The following is a 13,152-nucleotide window of genomic DNA, read 5'->3' as shown; positions in this document are numbered from 1 at the left end:
TCAGTAGATTAAAGAACATAAACGTGATCACCTTGGTAAATTCTACTCTGAGGTTTTCCAGTTGACAGATAAGATGTAGAAATAAAAGAATTTTGTAAATACAGGTAACTTAATATTCATAATGACACCTTCTGATTACTTTCTTGTCTGTAGGATAGGTAGCATAGCTCACTTTTTTATTCATGATTTTGGTTATTTGTATTTTCTCTATATTTTGGATTAATCTTATCAGGGCTTTATATATTTTGTTAGTCTTTTTTAAAAAGCTAACTTTTGTTTCTTAGAAAAGACTAATAAGATTTATAAGGGAAAGATAATGAGGTTACCATCAGATTTGATCAGAAGACTCTTTTGCAGAGGAAGATTTGGTAACATATTTATGGCTCCCAAGAAAAGAAGACGTGAGGCAAGGATGTTATGTTCTAGCAAAATTAACTTTTCAGGTAAAAAGGACACAACTTTATTAATGAATAAGTACTGTTCCCATGAGCTCTTCCTGTGGAAGTGAGTAGAGAAGGATCTTTAGATGACCGAGTGACTGTAGATTGATACGAAGACTAATAGTGGTCATTTGTGGAACCTAGAGTAAATGAGTTTTAAAAGGGAGAGAACAAACTAGGGATGTACTGTATAATGACTAACATAATATAATTAAAAAAATGTTACTATTAAAAAAAATAAAAGGGAGAGAACATATTATATAATAGTTATCTGCTTAGACATGGTACATTATAGTGTAACTGTTCTGCAGTGTCTAATCTATTAATCCTATGCATTGAAGTTTTCACTTTAGATGATGTATTTTTCATCTCTAGGTGTTCCATATGGATCCTTTTCATATCTTCCATTTTACTTGTCATCAGGTTCATATTTTCCTATTTGTGAGCATCTGGACATATCTATAATAGAGCTATTAACGTTCTTGTCTGCTAATTCTATCATCTCTGTCACATCTGGATTTATTTTTATTGATTGCTTCTGTCATTTCCATTGATTGATTGCTCTGGTCATGGGGTGTGTTTGCATGCCAGGTAATTTTTTATTGAATGCTGGACATTGTAAATATGTTGTTCTGTGCTGGATTTTTTATTTCTTTAAAGAGCATTAGTTTTGTCTGGCAGTCATGTAAGTTAGTTGGGATCAATTTAACTTTTTCAAACCTTGATCCTCAGGTTTGTTCAGGCTGATCTAGCACAACCTCTAGTCATGTACTAATTTATCTGCCTTACTAAGGCATTATCCTTCTTAGAACTCTTCCAAGCATTTGGTGTGATAGGAGATCTTTTTCATTCTGGTTGGTGGAAACACAAGCTTTTCTCAGACTGGGACTCATGGGAATTCTGCCTTCTCCTTTCTAGTGCTTCTTTCCCCAGCCTTGGCAGTTTTCTCAACCCATGCCTAAATCAGTATTCAGCCCTAGACTCAAGGGGTCCCCTCTCCCCATCTCTAGTGTTCACTCTTTCTCTGCAGATCCCCCTTCACCTGTATTATTGTCCTTTTACTCTACTTATAGCTGATCTGTCTCCTCAACTCAGCAAGATATCTGGGCTCTATTTGGGTTCCCCTTTCCCTTGCTGCATCCTGGAAGCTGCTTCTAGGCCGTAAGCTTGGGCAGTTGTAGGGCTTCATTTGTTGCCCTTCTTAGGGATCATAGCTCTGGGCCGTTTGATATATTTTGTTTGATTGTCTAGTTGATTATAGAGGAGAGGTAGTTCCTAAAGAAGTTAATCCTTCATAGACAGAAGCAGCACAGGCCTTCCTAATCTGCTTTTAATCTTATTCAGAGTTCTTAATTATAGATAATGCGTTTTTTTGGTTCTAGAATTTCCATGGTTTTGTTTATTTATTTATTTTTAAAGATTTTATTTATTTATTTGACAGAGAGACAGCCAGCGAGAGAGGGAACACAAGCAGGGGGAGTGGGAGAGGAAGAAGCAGGCTCCCAGTTGAACAGGGAGCCCGATGCAGGGCTTGAGCCCAGGACCCTGGGGGTCACTCCCTGAGCCAAAGGTAGAGCCACCCAGGTGCCCCTCCATTGTTTTGTTTAAGTGAATTTTATTGAAGTGTATTTAGTAAGATGCATCTATTTTAAATGTTTAGTTTCAAGTGTTTTGGTGTTTTGTTTACCTACCATGTTCTAGTTTCTTTGACTGTCTCCCCTTCCCTCTGAGTTGACACCCAGCATGCCCATGGGTGACCCTTCCACTTCGATCTTGGGTGTAATGTCACACAATGGTGTGGGTTATGGCTTCCCAGTTGCCTACTATGGAGCCAGTGACATAGCCTACAAGGTGCTGGGAGAGGAAGAGTTAACTCCCCAAGGACTGAACATTCATCTCTTGGCAAGGACAGATAAGGGCACCCCCTGAAGTAGTCATTTTAGTAGATACTTTAAGGGTTGGCTTGCCTAATCCTGTTCAGTGTTCAAGTCTCAGTAGTACCAATGTGGGGGATTCAGTGGCTCTCCCAGGCCTCTTCCCTGCATGTGTGAGTGCCTGTTGTGGTGTTGGTGAGAGGAGAACAAGCTTGGGAGTTAGGCCTTTTCTTTTTGGGAGTTAACTCTTTTCTTTTTCTTCCCTCCTTGGACTGTTCCATGATCTCTTCTTAACAAAACTTGTGGAAGAGTCCCACATGCCTGGTGAATGTGCCTAGTGGACAACTTGCTGTATCTCCTGTTCATTGTGGAGTAGGGGCCAGTGCAGTAACATAGGAGTCAGCAAACTTTTTCTGTAAAGAGCTAGATAGTAACTATTTCTGTGAGCCATATGTTCTTTGTAACAACTACTGTCATGCCACAGACAATACATAAACAGCTGTGTCTGGGTTCCAATAAAGCTTTATAGATACTGAAATTTGAATGTCATCATTTTCATATGTCACAAAATGTTTTCCTTGCTTATTTTTCAACCATTGAAAAATGCAACAACCATTCTTAACTCAGGGGCCATATGAAATCGGGTGGTGGGCCAGTTTTGGCCTGTGGGCCAGGCCTTAGTTTGCTTACCCATGTGGTGACATGTTGTGTCTTGTGCTTCGTGTGTTCCCTTGTCCCCCTTCCCCTGCCTCCCACTTCTCTGAACTGGCATCTGCCAAGTAAATCCATTGCTTAGGCTCTCCTTTTTGGGACAGCATCTATGTCTATATTTCTGTTTTCTGCATCCACTCTTGATCTGTTTCTGTTGTCTTCTATATTTAAAAAAATTTTTTCTGTCACATTATCTTGCTGTATCCATTATTATTTTTGTTTGAGTTTCACATACTATGTATGAAAAATTATTTTGATCATTTGAGGCTCTGGGTGACAATTTCCTCCTCTAAAGGGGATCTACCAGTCAAACAGCACTAGCAGTCCCAGGTCACTGCAGCGCAGTTGTGGGCTGAGATGATTCAAAACTGGGCTCCTTCCCTAGGAAGGCCATTTACTTCCACCTCACCCCTACCTACTTCTGGTGTGTGTGTCTCTTCGAAGTTTCATTCAAAGCATGGTGTGTTTAACAGGCCTTTCCCCCATGAGGACCCTGGCTCAAGCCTGTCTCTCAGCAGCTCTGCTCAGTTCTTGGTCTTAGCGCTGCTCACAGAATTGGCAGGTGCGTCTCAGGAAAGCAGCCTTAGGTTCTTTGGGCTGTACTCCTCTCTTGGGGCTTAAGCTTGCTATTCTTAAAACAGAGGTACTTTTTGTTTCTGTCTGACCTCCCCAATTGCTTAAGAAACCTGTTCTTAAAGTTTTTTTGGAATTGATATGTTGTCCTCTGTTTAATAGGTGCTTAGTAAGTATTTTTCTGCAAGGCTAGGAAAAAAAGCCAGATACCTTTACTTTAGTATCTGCAGGTATTTGAACAGATTACATATCAGATGTGTTTTAAAGATAAGTAAAATAAACATTTTCTAACCAATAAGTTAATCAAAATGTCATTTAACCATTTGGTATATTCTGTTTTGGATTCTATTACATAATCATACAGTTCTGAAGTAGTCATTTATTTATTTATTAGAAGATTTTATTTATTTATTTGACAGAGAGAGAGACAGTGAGAGAGGGAACACAAGCAGGGGGAGTGGGAGTGGGAGAAGCAGGCTTCCTGTTGAGCAGGGAGCCCAATATGGGGCTCGATCCCAGGACTCCGGGATCATGATCTGAGCCGAAGGCAGACGCTTAACGAGTGAGCCACCCAGGTGCCCCATGAAGTAGTCATTTTATTTATTTTTTTAAAGATTTTATTTTTAAGTGATTTCTACACCCAACATGGGGCTTGAACTTAAAACCCTGAGATCAAGAGTTGCACACACACTGACTCAGCCAGCCAGGCACCCCCTGAAGTAGTCATTTTAGTAGATACTTTAAGGGTTGGCTTGCCCAATCCTGTTTAGTGTTCAAGTGTCAGTAGCACCAATGTGGGGGGTTCAGTGGCTCTCCCAGGCCTCTTCCCTGCATGTGTGAGTGCATGTTGTGGTGTTGGTGAGAGGAAAACAAGCTTGGGAGTTAGGCCTTTTCCCAAATTCTACTTCTCATAGCCTCAGGGTTGTGTGATCCTGGTCAAATAATTGAGCCTCTGAGTTTCAGTTTACTGTCCCTTAGAACTGGGCCTGTTAATATCCCTCTTACTGTCTGCTTTTCAGGGTGAAAATGACTTACCTGCTTATGTCATTTTAGAGGTGTAAAGTAAGAATGTGAGAACAAATTGGAAAAGGAACCTAAGACCAAGTAAACTAATTAGAAGCATCTGGATTCTGTCCAAAAACAGTTAAAATTTAAAACCTGTATCATCGCCCATTGGGTACTTTTTTATGTAAGTTAGCGATTAATGAAGACAAGCTAATAATAGACAGTCTACAGATACTCTTAAATTGACAGATCAGTAATTTTTATTTCCTCTACAGGCTGTTCTTACAATGCTGTGATTATTTTTGATTTCCTGGCTTTCTCTTTGGGATCCTGTGCTTTCCTTCCAGTGCCCTGGAAAGATTTCCCCTAGGCTTCATTTTTGCCTTCCACAGCCTAGCTCTTTCATGCCCTCCTCCAGGGAAGCTTGCTTTGTTGCCTTAGTAATGTTTCTCTTTCCTCAAATCCTTTAAGATGTCCAGACCATTGTGCTTTAAATGATGGTTACTCAGGTCCGTGGCTCATTTACATCTTTGTGTCCTCAGTTCCTAGGAGGCTTCTACAGTACGTGTCCCTCCAGATACCCAGTTTCCACCTTCCACACAGCTTTTCTTTTCTTCCTCTTGATATGGTAGTAACAATTCCTGTTTCTACATAAACTGGGCTTCTTCCTTTGCTTATTCTTTAATTCATGTTTGTTTATCTTTTTTATAACTCTAAACACCAATGTTATTCAACCGGGACTGCATCCAAAAACACTGATGCACCTTGTGGGTAATCCCAATGTGCAGTCAGGGTTGAGGATGTTGGTTACTCTCTCTCTTTGGGCGTTGGCATTTCCTGCAGGTTGTGGTCTGTATCCCATTTGCTGATGACTCCCAGATTTAAATCTCTAGTCCTGACACTTTGTTAAGTTCTGTATTTGTATTTGCAGTGTGTGTGTGTGTGTGTACGTATGTATGTACATGTGGCTGTGCATTATGAGTGTACGCATGTGTGCGTGGGGAGATCTCCATGCTCTTGTTCATACTTAGTGCAAATCTCAGTGGTTAACACTGAGCTAGTTCTCTTTCATCTGATTCTGTTCCCTACCTCCTTTTCACTTTTCACATCTCATCTGTCTCATTTAATCTGAAATGTCTTAAGTACTTTCTCATCTTGGCTTAGGCTGTCATCCTTTTTTGGGGAGACTCTTGGCAGAGGCCTCCTAAGTTATTTTCTGTTGCTAGTTTCTTCCTCTGTCTCCAGCCATTGCACTGATACTGAGTTATGCCTTTTTTTTTTTTTTTTTTTTTTTAAAGATTTTATTTATTTGACAGGACAGAGACAGCCAGCGAGAGAGGGAACACAAGCAAGGGGAGTGGGAGAGGAAGAAGCAGGCTCATAGCGGAGGAGCCTGATGTGGGGCTCGATCCCACAACGCCGGGATCACGCCCTGAGCCGAAGGCAGGCGCTTAACCGCTGTGCCACCCAGGCGCCCCATGAGTTATGCCTTAAGTTATGATCATTTATTCCCTGGACGACCTAAATAAAGATGGCGTGTAACTGCCAGAGGACAGCACACATGGGGCTGTTTAGTCTGCCTCCTGTTTGCCTCCCATCTTTATGTAGTTGTGGGGGAGCTGGACAGAACCCCAGCAGTATTAGTCTTCCTCTTACCTTGGCAAATGAGCCAAGCTTTTCCATTCCCTCATTAAAACATAAGGGGTGCTGAATGTTTGTGGCTCACTCTTTTTATTTTTCCCCCTGCCAGTTGATATGTTTATCAAGAGTCATATGTTTTAGTTCTAAGTATGTTTATGGCAGTTATCTTGTTAGTGAGGTGAACAAATAAAATATGAGTGCTGAAAGATAGTTCTGTGAAAACTAAGTTGGATGCTGAATTGGTTTTCTGTTGCTGTGTTGCAAGTACTGGCCATAAATTTAGCAGCTTAAAACAACTTATGTTTATTCTCTTTCCCAGTTTCTGTGGGTCAGGAGTCTGGCCAAGGCTTAGCTGGTTGCTCTGCTTTGGGTCTAAAAGGCTGCATGCAGTCAGGGTGTTGGCCATGCTGTGCTCTCATCTGCGGTCTCGTTGAGGTGCTCTTTGTCAGAATTTAGTTCGTTGCAGTTGGGGAACTGAGTCATGGGCTTCTAGATGCTGCCCCTCTGCATAGGTAGCTCATGGCAGCTTGCCTCTTCGTGACCGTAGAGAATGTCTGTTCTAGATGGCCCCGTACTCTTCAGGGCTTTCACCTGATTAAGTAGGGCCCCCAGGATAATCTTCCTTTTGATAACTAGAAATCAACAGATGTGGGATTTTAATTATATATGAGAAGTTCCTTCACCTTTGCCATAGATGGAAACAAAACCTGGTCACAGGTGTGATGTCCCGTCTTATTCACGGGTCCTACCCACACTCAGAGGGCATTACACAGGATATGTGTGTACCAGGGGATGAGGATGTTGAGGACTGTCTTAGAATTTTGCTTACTACACATGCTTTGGATAAAAGTGAGATGCTAAAAAAATTACTTGGAACAGGTTAGGTAAAAGAGAACTATAAAGGATTAGGGAAAATGTCTTGATAGTCTAGAAGAATTCTATACTGAGATTGCTCACAGACTGCTCCTTAATTCTTGTTACATTTAAAGAAATGGAGGGGCTCCATTTAAAGAAACGGGTGGCTCAGTAGGTTAAGTGTCTGCCTTTGGCTCAGGTCATGATTCTGGGGTCCTGGGATTGAGTGCAGTGTTGGGCTACCTACTCAACAGGGAGTCTGCTTCTCCTTGCCCACCGCCCCCCCCCCCCCCGGCTTGTGCTCGCATGCTCTTTCTCAAATGAATAAATTAAATCTTTAAAAAAAAAAGTAAAGAAATGGAGACTGGAAATAGTGGATGCTTCATAAGGGTGGTGCATGCTGGAATGATGACAAGGAACGAGTTAGTGGACTTGTAAATAAAGAAAAGATACTGGCCTTTCGTTAAAAGATGGCCAAACAGATGTGCCTATTTTAGTGTAAAGTGCTTTGTGTTTCTGATAAGAGGGCTTCTGTTATACCTGCAGTTTTCAGAATGGATGCTGTCTTTGGGTGTCTACTGTGCCCCTGCCCTTGTTGGCTGCTTGCTCTGGGAAGCTTTTTCTGACTCCTAAGTACTGACAAGTGAGAGCATTTTTGTCTTTTGTTTTTCTTCTATAAATATCACTGTGGACTCATGTTTTTATTTACTTTTGCAGTCCACTGCAGTTATGTATTTTGATGCTCAAAATTGTCCCCATAAGGCCTTATACAGTTTTTTTGAGGTGCAAACACAAAATATTTCAGGCTCATCTTCTTTGCCCTGACCCTGGAATCAGCCTTTTTTCTCCAAGAGCCCAAGTTTTGTTTACTGGGAAGTGAGACTTAAAAACTGATGTCTGGGTGCTAGGGGTACTCATTGCTCTCGGAGTGTCTGTCATTTTTCTAGCTCCTTCCCAAGCAGTTATATTCAAATATAAATTTGTATTGAGATTTCCAATTCAATTTTTTCTTAAAAATGTCCTTGATTTTTATCTTTTACACTTAAAACCTTGTTTCTAGTAGCACTAACGTAAATGTTGTAAACATGTTTTATTTTATTAACATTGCTGTATCATACAATATATATGAGATAGTTTTAAGATTTTAATGTCAATACTATGATTATCAATAAGACCAATGAGTAAAGCTTAAGGTATTTTTCCCTTAGAGTATATTTGACTAAAGATGTATAATTGAAAAGTCTCCTGAAATACTTTTCTTTATGATAAACATAGGTTAATTTGCTTGTTACCAGTTGTAGATTTTTCTTTTTTATGATTTAATTTTAATTTTCGAAGATGAGAATCATTTATATGTTTTAGAAGTAAAAATGTATGAAGTTTACTCAAAATCTTGCTTTTATTCATCTCTGCTGCCCATGTTCCCTTGTCACAGGTGTCTTTCCATAGGTAATCATTATTACTTGTTTCTGGTTTATCTTTCCAGAGCACATGTGTGTGTCTTTTTTCTTGTATCTTATGCAGAAGTTAGCATTGTTTATATACTATTATGCACTGTGCCTTTTTTCCTTTAACTGTATTTTTTGGGATGATTTTTATTAAATGTTGATGGTTGAATAAAATGAGAGGAAATGAGATTTTTTAAATCATATCATTCTTTAAGAATTGCCTTGTATGATCATTCTGTAAGTTTATGTTATTTATTATTACCAGCTTGCATTCACAAGAGATGGGCTCTGTGGCTTGTGGAATGAAATGGTTAAAGATGGAGAAATTGTATATACAGGGACAGAATTAAACCAGAATGGAGAGCTTCCTCCTAGAAAAGGTAAGGACCTTTTACTAATAGTTTTCATTTTGTAAAGACCTTTATAAATTGTATTTTATAGAAATTTTGGAATATGCAATAGGAATAGAAATAGGAGTGTCTAAGCCTAACTCTTTGAAATTTTGTTTTCACTTTGGAGATGTTGTCTACATTGTAGTTAACATTATGAGCTACTTGGATTTCATTGCTCTTTGTGAATGAAGGTCTTTTCATTGCAAAGCTACCTTTCTGTGGTGTCCTTCCCAGTTAATATGTTAATATGTCTTCTTCTAAGTTTTGTAATATATCTTGTCTTGGCTAACTATAAATAGTGATTATTTTAAGATTGAGTGGAAACAATTATTCCTGAATTTTTTCCTATATCACTCTCCTGTGGCAACATATAAAACACTTTTTGGAAGCCTTTGGCCTGTGAACTTTGGCCTTATTTTATTTATTTAATCTTGTATTTTTCACAGGGAAATACCAGTAAATACTCTTGTTTAGGCCTGTTGTTATGAAAAGTCAAAAAGACTTTCAGTGACAGTTCATTTGCTCTTGATTTTGGCCATGAGTGAGAAACTGTTGAGCATTTAAAAAGAAATGGATGCCTGTACCCACCCCAGACCTTTAGAATCTGAAAAGCCCCTCCTGAGATTTGTCAAAGTTTGTTGGTCCCACTATTTGAAAGTCATGAAGGTGGGTAAAAATATTACTTTAGAAGGTAGTTCTTTTTCTCTTTGTAGAATGGATATAGTATCCATTTGAAAATCCACTGGAAAACATTAGTGTATTTTTTTGGTTATAGCATCTAGTAGATTTTTCTCTTTTCTTCCTGATATTTCATTGGTAAAGTTTCCATACACCCAGAACACCTGAAGTATCTACATAGTGAACAGTTGCAAACTCACCCCCCAGATCCAACCACAGGTGTTTCTTTTCACTTATCTCAGGGCTTCCTGGATCTCCATTCTTCTTCTTGGTGCATTTTACCCAGCTCCCTTAGACACTTCATGCATGTCATTTACTCGATTGACTTGAGTTTAGTTTTTTTGTCTTTAAGTAAAATGTATGTGTAATGAAATGCATATATTTTAAATTTACTGTTCCACAAGTTTTGACAAATGTAACCTGTGTAACCTAAACCTCTTTCAACATTACATCTCACTCAGAAAGTTCCCTTGGGCCCCTTCCTGGCTCATCCCTGACCCCACTTTCCAGAGGCAACCACTGGTCTGATCTTTCTTTACTGTTGATTAGTTTTGCCTGTTCTAGAACTTCATGTAAATGGAATCGTGTAGTAGTGTCCTCTTTTGTGTCTGGCCTTTTCCACTTGGTAATGTTTTAGTAGTTTCATTGGTTCATTATGTATGTTTTAAAAAGTTTTCCATCACTTCTTCCTAGCCCTCCAGTAATTGTTAATGAATTAAACGATGTGTCCCAAAATGTTTTTCATGAAACAATAGTTCCGAAAGATGCTCTGAGAAAAACGGTTTATGTGGAAAAATTCAAAGTATATTTCTTACTATATTTGATGCGTCTTTTTTCTTTCTTCTTTTGAAAATCATGTGGTTAGAAAGCAAAGCGTAATTTCTTTATGTAAGTTCCAACTGAATAGTTTTTTGGGGTCATTTTTTGGGTGTTCAGTAAGTTTCTATTTTTGGTGTGGCATCATGTGTGCTTTTTATTGTTAGAAAATACTTTTTTCATAGGTAGGTTTATATATACCAAATTCCATTTAGAAGACTATGTACATTATATGTTGGTGGTATTGTAGTTAATTGTGAGGAAAGTACAGATTAGAGTAAAAGTTCCTTAGATACACAGTTTTCTTTGCTGTATTTTCAGAGATTACTTTCTTTGGGAAAGGATCGGTTTCTTTCTTCTACAAACAACCATCCTACGATGGGTTTTTATTGTTGTCGAGCTCAATCCTTTAATAGTTTATTTCTGGGAAATAGTGGCTTCTAATAATTTCTGCTTCACCTGAGATAAGCTTTCTTACTGTCTTTTGTAATCATATGTAGAATTTACTGGCCCTACTGATGAGGAAAGAAAGCTGCCTCCCAGGTAGTACGGTTTTGTTTATTTTTTGGGGCCTGCCCCACAAGAAACAGACTGGATTATAGTCTTATACTTTTTCAAGTGAATGTTTCTTATTAACACCCCATTTAGGGTTGTTTGTATTTATTATTTTGAGGGAAGATATAGGAGGGAATATAGTATATAAAAAAAGGAAAACTAAAGAGGCTACTAAAAGATATGCTAAGCTTATTTTTTGTTTTTGTCTAGGGTTGGCCTTGTGTGAAGAATTTAAGCATGAGGTGTTTCATTTATTACAAACCTATTCAGTCTATGCAGATAGTAGAAGTAATATTACCCAGTACTTTGCTTAGCTGTTATATCTTTTCTTGAAAGTATTTTCTCATTATTTCCTTTAATCCTTAACTCTACCAAGAAACAGAAGCCACAGTTTGCACAAATAACAGGGGCAGAGCTGGAAATTGAAGCCAGGCCTCTTGAGAAAGTTTCACTGCTATTTCTGTTATACTATAAATGCAGTTTATTGACATCAGGATCAATGTTTTATAGTTCCATGGAGCTTATGACTTCATATTGTATATAAGTGTGGTAATTGTTTTGAGGTTTTTGAATGTGTGTGGTGTCTAGTTGGTACTCTTTATGTGTTTTAATTTTAAGAGCTCAGAGATAAGTTTTTGATTTTTTTTCTTTTTGGAACATGAATGTTTTCATTATATTCTGTGCTGATTGGCAGCTTTCCTGCTGGTGTTATAAGCTTTTCTTTGGAGGTTGTAAAAAAGCATTAGATGTGGGCTTTCTCCCACAATAAGTCATGATTATTTGGGCAAAAAAAGGCATCCATATACCAACGTGTGTAACAGAGGACAAAGACCCCATGATGTCACCTACAGGCAGGGTGGGAGCATTTTAGGCGTGGAGTGTTGATTGAAGTTTGAGCAACAGTTACAGAGACCTGGTCTGGGCTCCAGGGACAGTAGTGTTTGGGGTCCTACAGGAGAAATGGACACTGGCCTCCAAGTGGAGGACTGTGGAAAGCAGAACTGGCAGTGGGTGTGCAGGGGTGACAGGGAGCAGTGAGCAGGGAGCAGGAAGCAGCAGAAGTGGGTTATGCCAGACTGGAGTGAAATGTACTCTGTCAAGTGCCCTGTTGCATCTAAATCCTGGGAAGTGTGTCTGTTCATGCAGTGGACACATTCCCCACGTGACATGTTTATACCCTGAAGTTTGAAAGCCACTGCATGGAAGGCCACGAATATTAGGAAAATTAATCAAGACTCTCTTCTGCAGTGGGAACTCAAAGAATTAAATCTTGAATTCCTAACCCGAGGGTTCTCAACCTTTGTTGTTCATTAGAATCACCTGGAGGGCTTAGTTAGACAACCATGGCTGGCACCACCTCCAGAGTCTCTAATTCGTTAGAGTTGTGATGCGGCCTGGGAATTTGCATTTCTAACACATTTCCAAGTTCCGCTCATGAAGCTTGCTTTTCAAAGACTGAGTCATGTTGTTTGTACAGGCAGTCTATTGCATTGGGAGTTAGAGACATAGAGGAAAGGAAAAAAGCCTCCTCATGAGCGGCTTAGGAAATAACACTATTAAGAAAACCCAACCATATTCCAAAGCAAATTAGATTTCCGTCATAATTTTATTCTGTCCTCCATGATTAATTCTTGTTGCTTTGGATCTTGAGTGCTTGATGGAAGGCCTAACCCACCTCTGGGAGTCTGCGTCGTGTCTGCTGGAAGGGGTGATGTCAGCTTCTGCTGGAGTCTGTTCCCTGTAGGATTGGTAGTTCCACTGAGGCTTTGTGTTTGTTCTTGTTTGTTGAAGACCCATTTTGGCCTTCAATTTTGGAAGGAGCAGATAAGACATAAAGCTCTGGTTAATTAATTATATTTAGCAACAGTATCAGAATGGACAGGACTTAAATTCTTGGCAGGGTGGGCTTCATGGCTGTGTGTGAAGATTTGGTTCTTGACCACCCTGGGGGTTAGAACATAGCAAGGGCATTGGGAGGCATGGTTGCATCTCTAGGGCCTCTTACCGTCCTGGGAACTGTAGAGTGTTTGTTTATATAACATTCTACTTGTATGAAATTAATCTAGGCACCTTAATTTTCTCTTTTTGATTTGGTAGCTCTTCGCCTGGAGCATAGGGAAACTTTAATGATAGTGGTGAGCTAATAAAGAAATAAGGAACATCC

At 39.3% G+C, this 13,152-nt stretch overlaps 1 protein-coding gene across 4 annotated transcripts in view; it reads left to right on the top strand.

Moving 5' to 3' along the window:
- Nucleotides 1–13,152, top strand: part of HERC2 (HECT and RLD domain containing E3 ubiquitin protein ligase 2) — a 238,590-nt gene that overhangs the window by 3,953 nt on the left and 221,485 nt on the right. For all 4 annotated transcript variants that reach the window (XM_045795317.2, XM_045795319.2, XM_045795318.2 and 1 more), the window contains exon 3: nucleotides 8,813–8,927. In XM_045795317.2, the coding sequence (XP_045651273.2) occupies nucleotides 8,813–8,927 (115 nt within the window). The remainder of the gene's footprint in view (nucleotides 1–8,812; nucleotides 8,928–13,152) is intronic.

This window comes from Ursus americanus, chromosome 28 (assembly GCF_024610735.1).
Source record: "Ursus americanus isolate L20-20 chromosome 28, mUrsAme1.1.p, whole genome shotgun sequence".
In the NCBI taxonomy this organism is placed as follows: domain Eukaryota; kingdom Metazoa; phylum Chordata; class Mammalia; order Carnivora; family Ursidae; genus Ursus; species Ursus americanus.
Note: the sequence above shows the minus strand (reverse complement) of the source record. Positions and strands in the feature narration are given on the sequence as shown.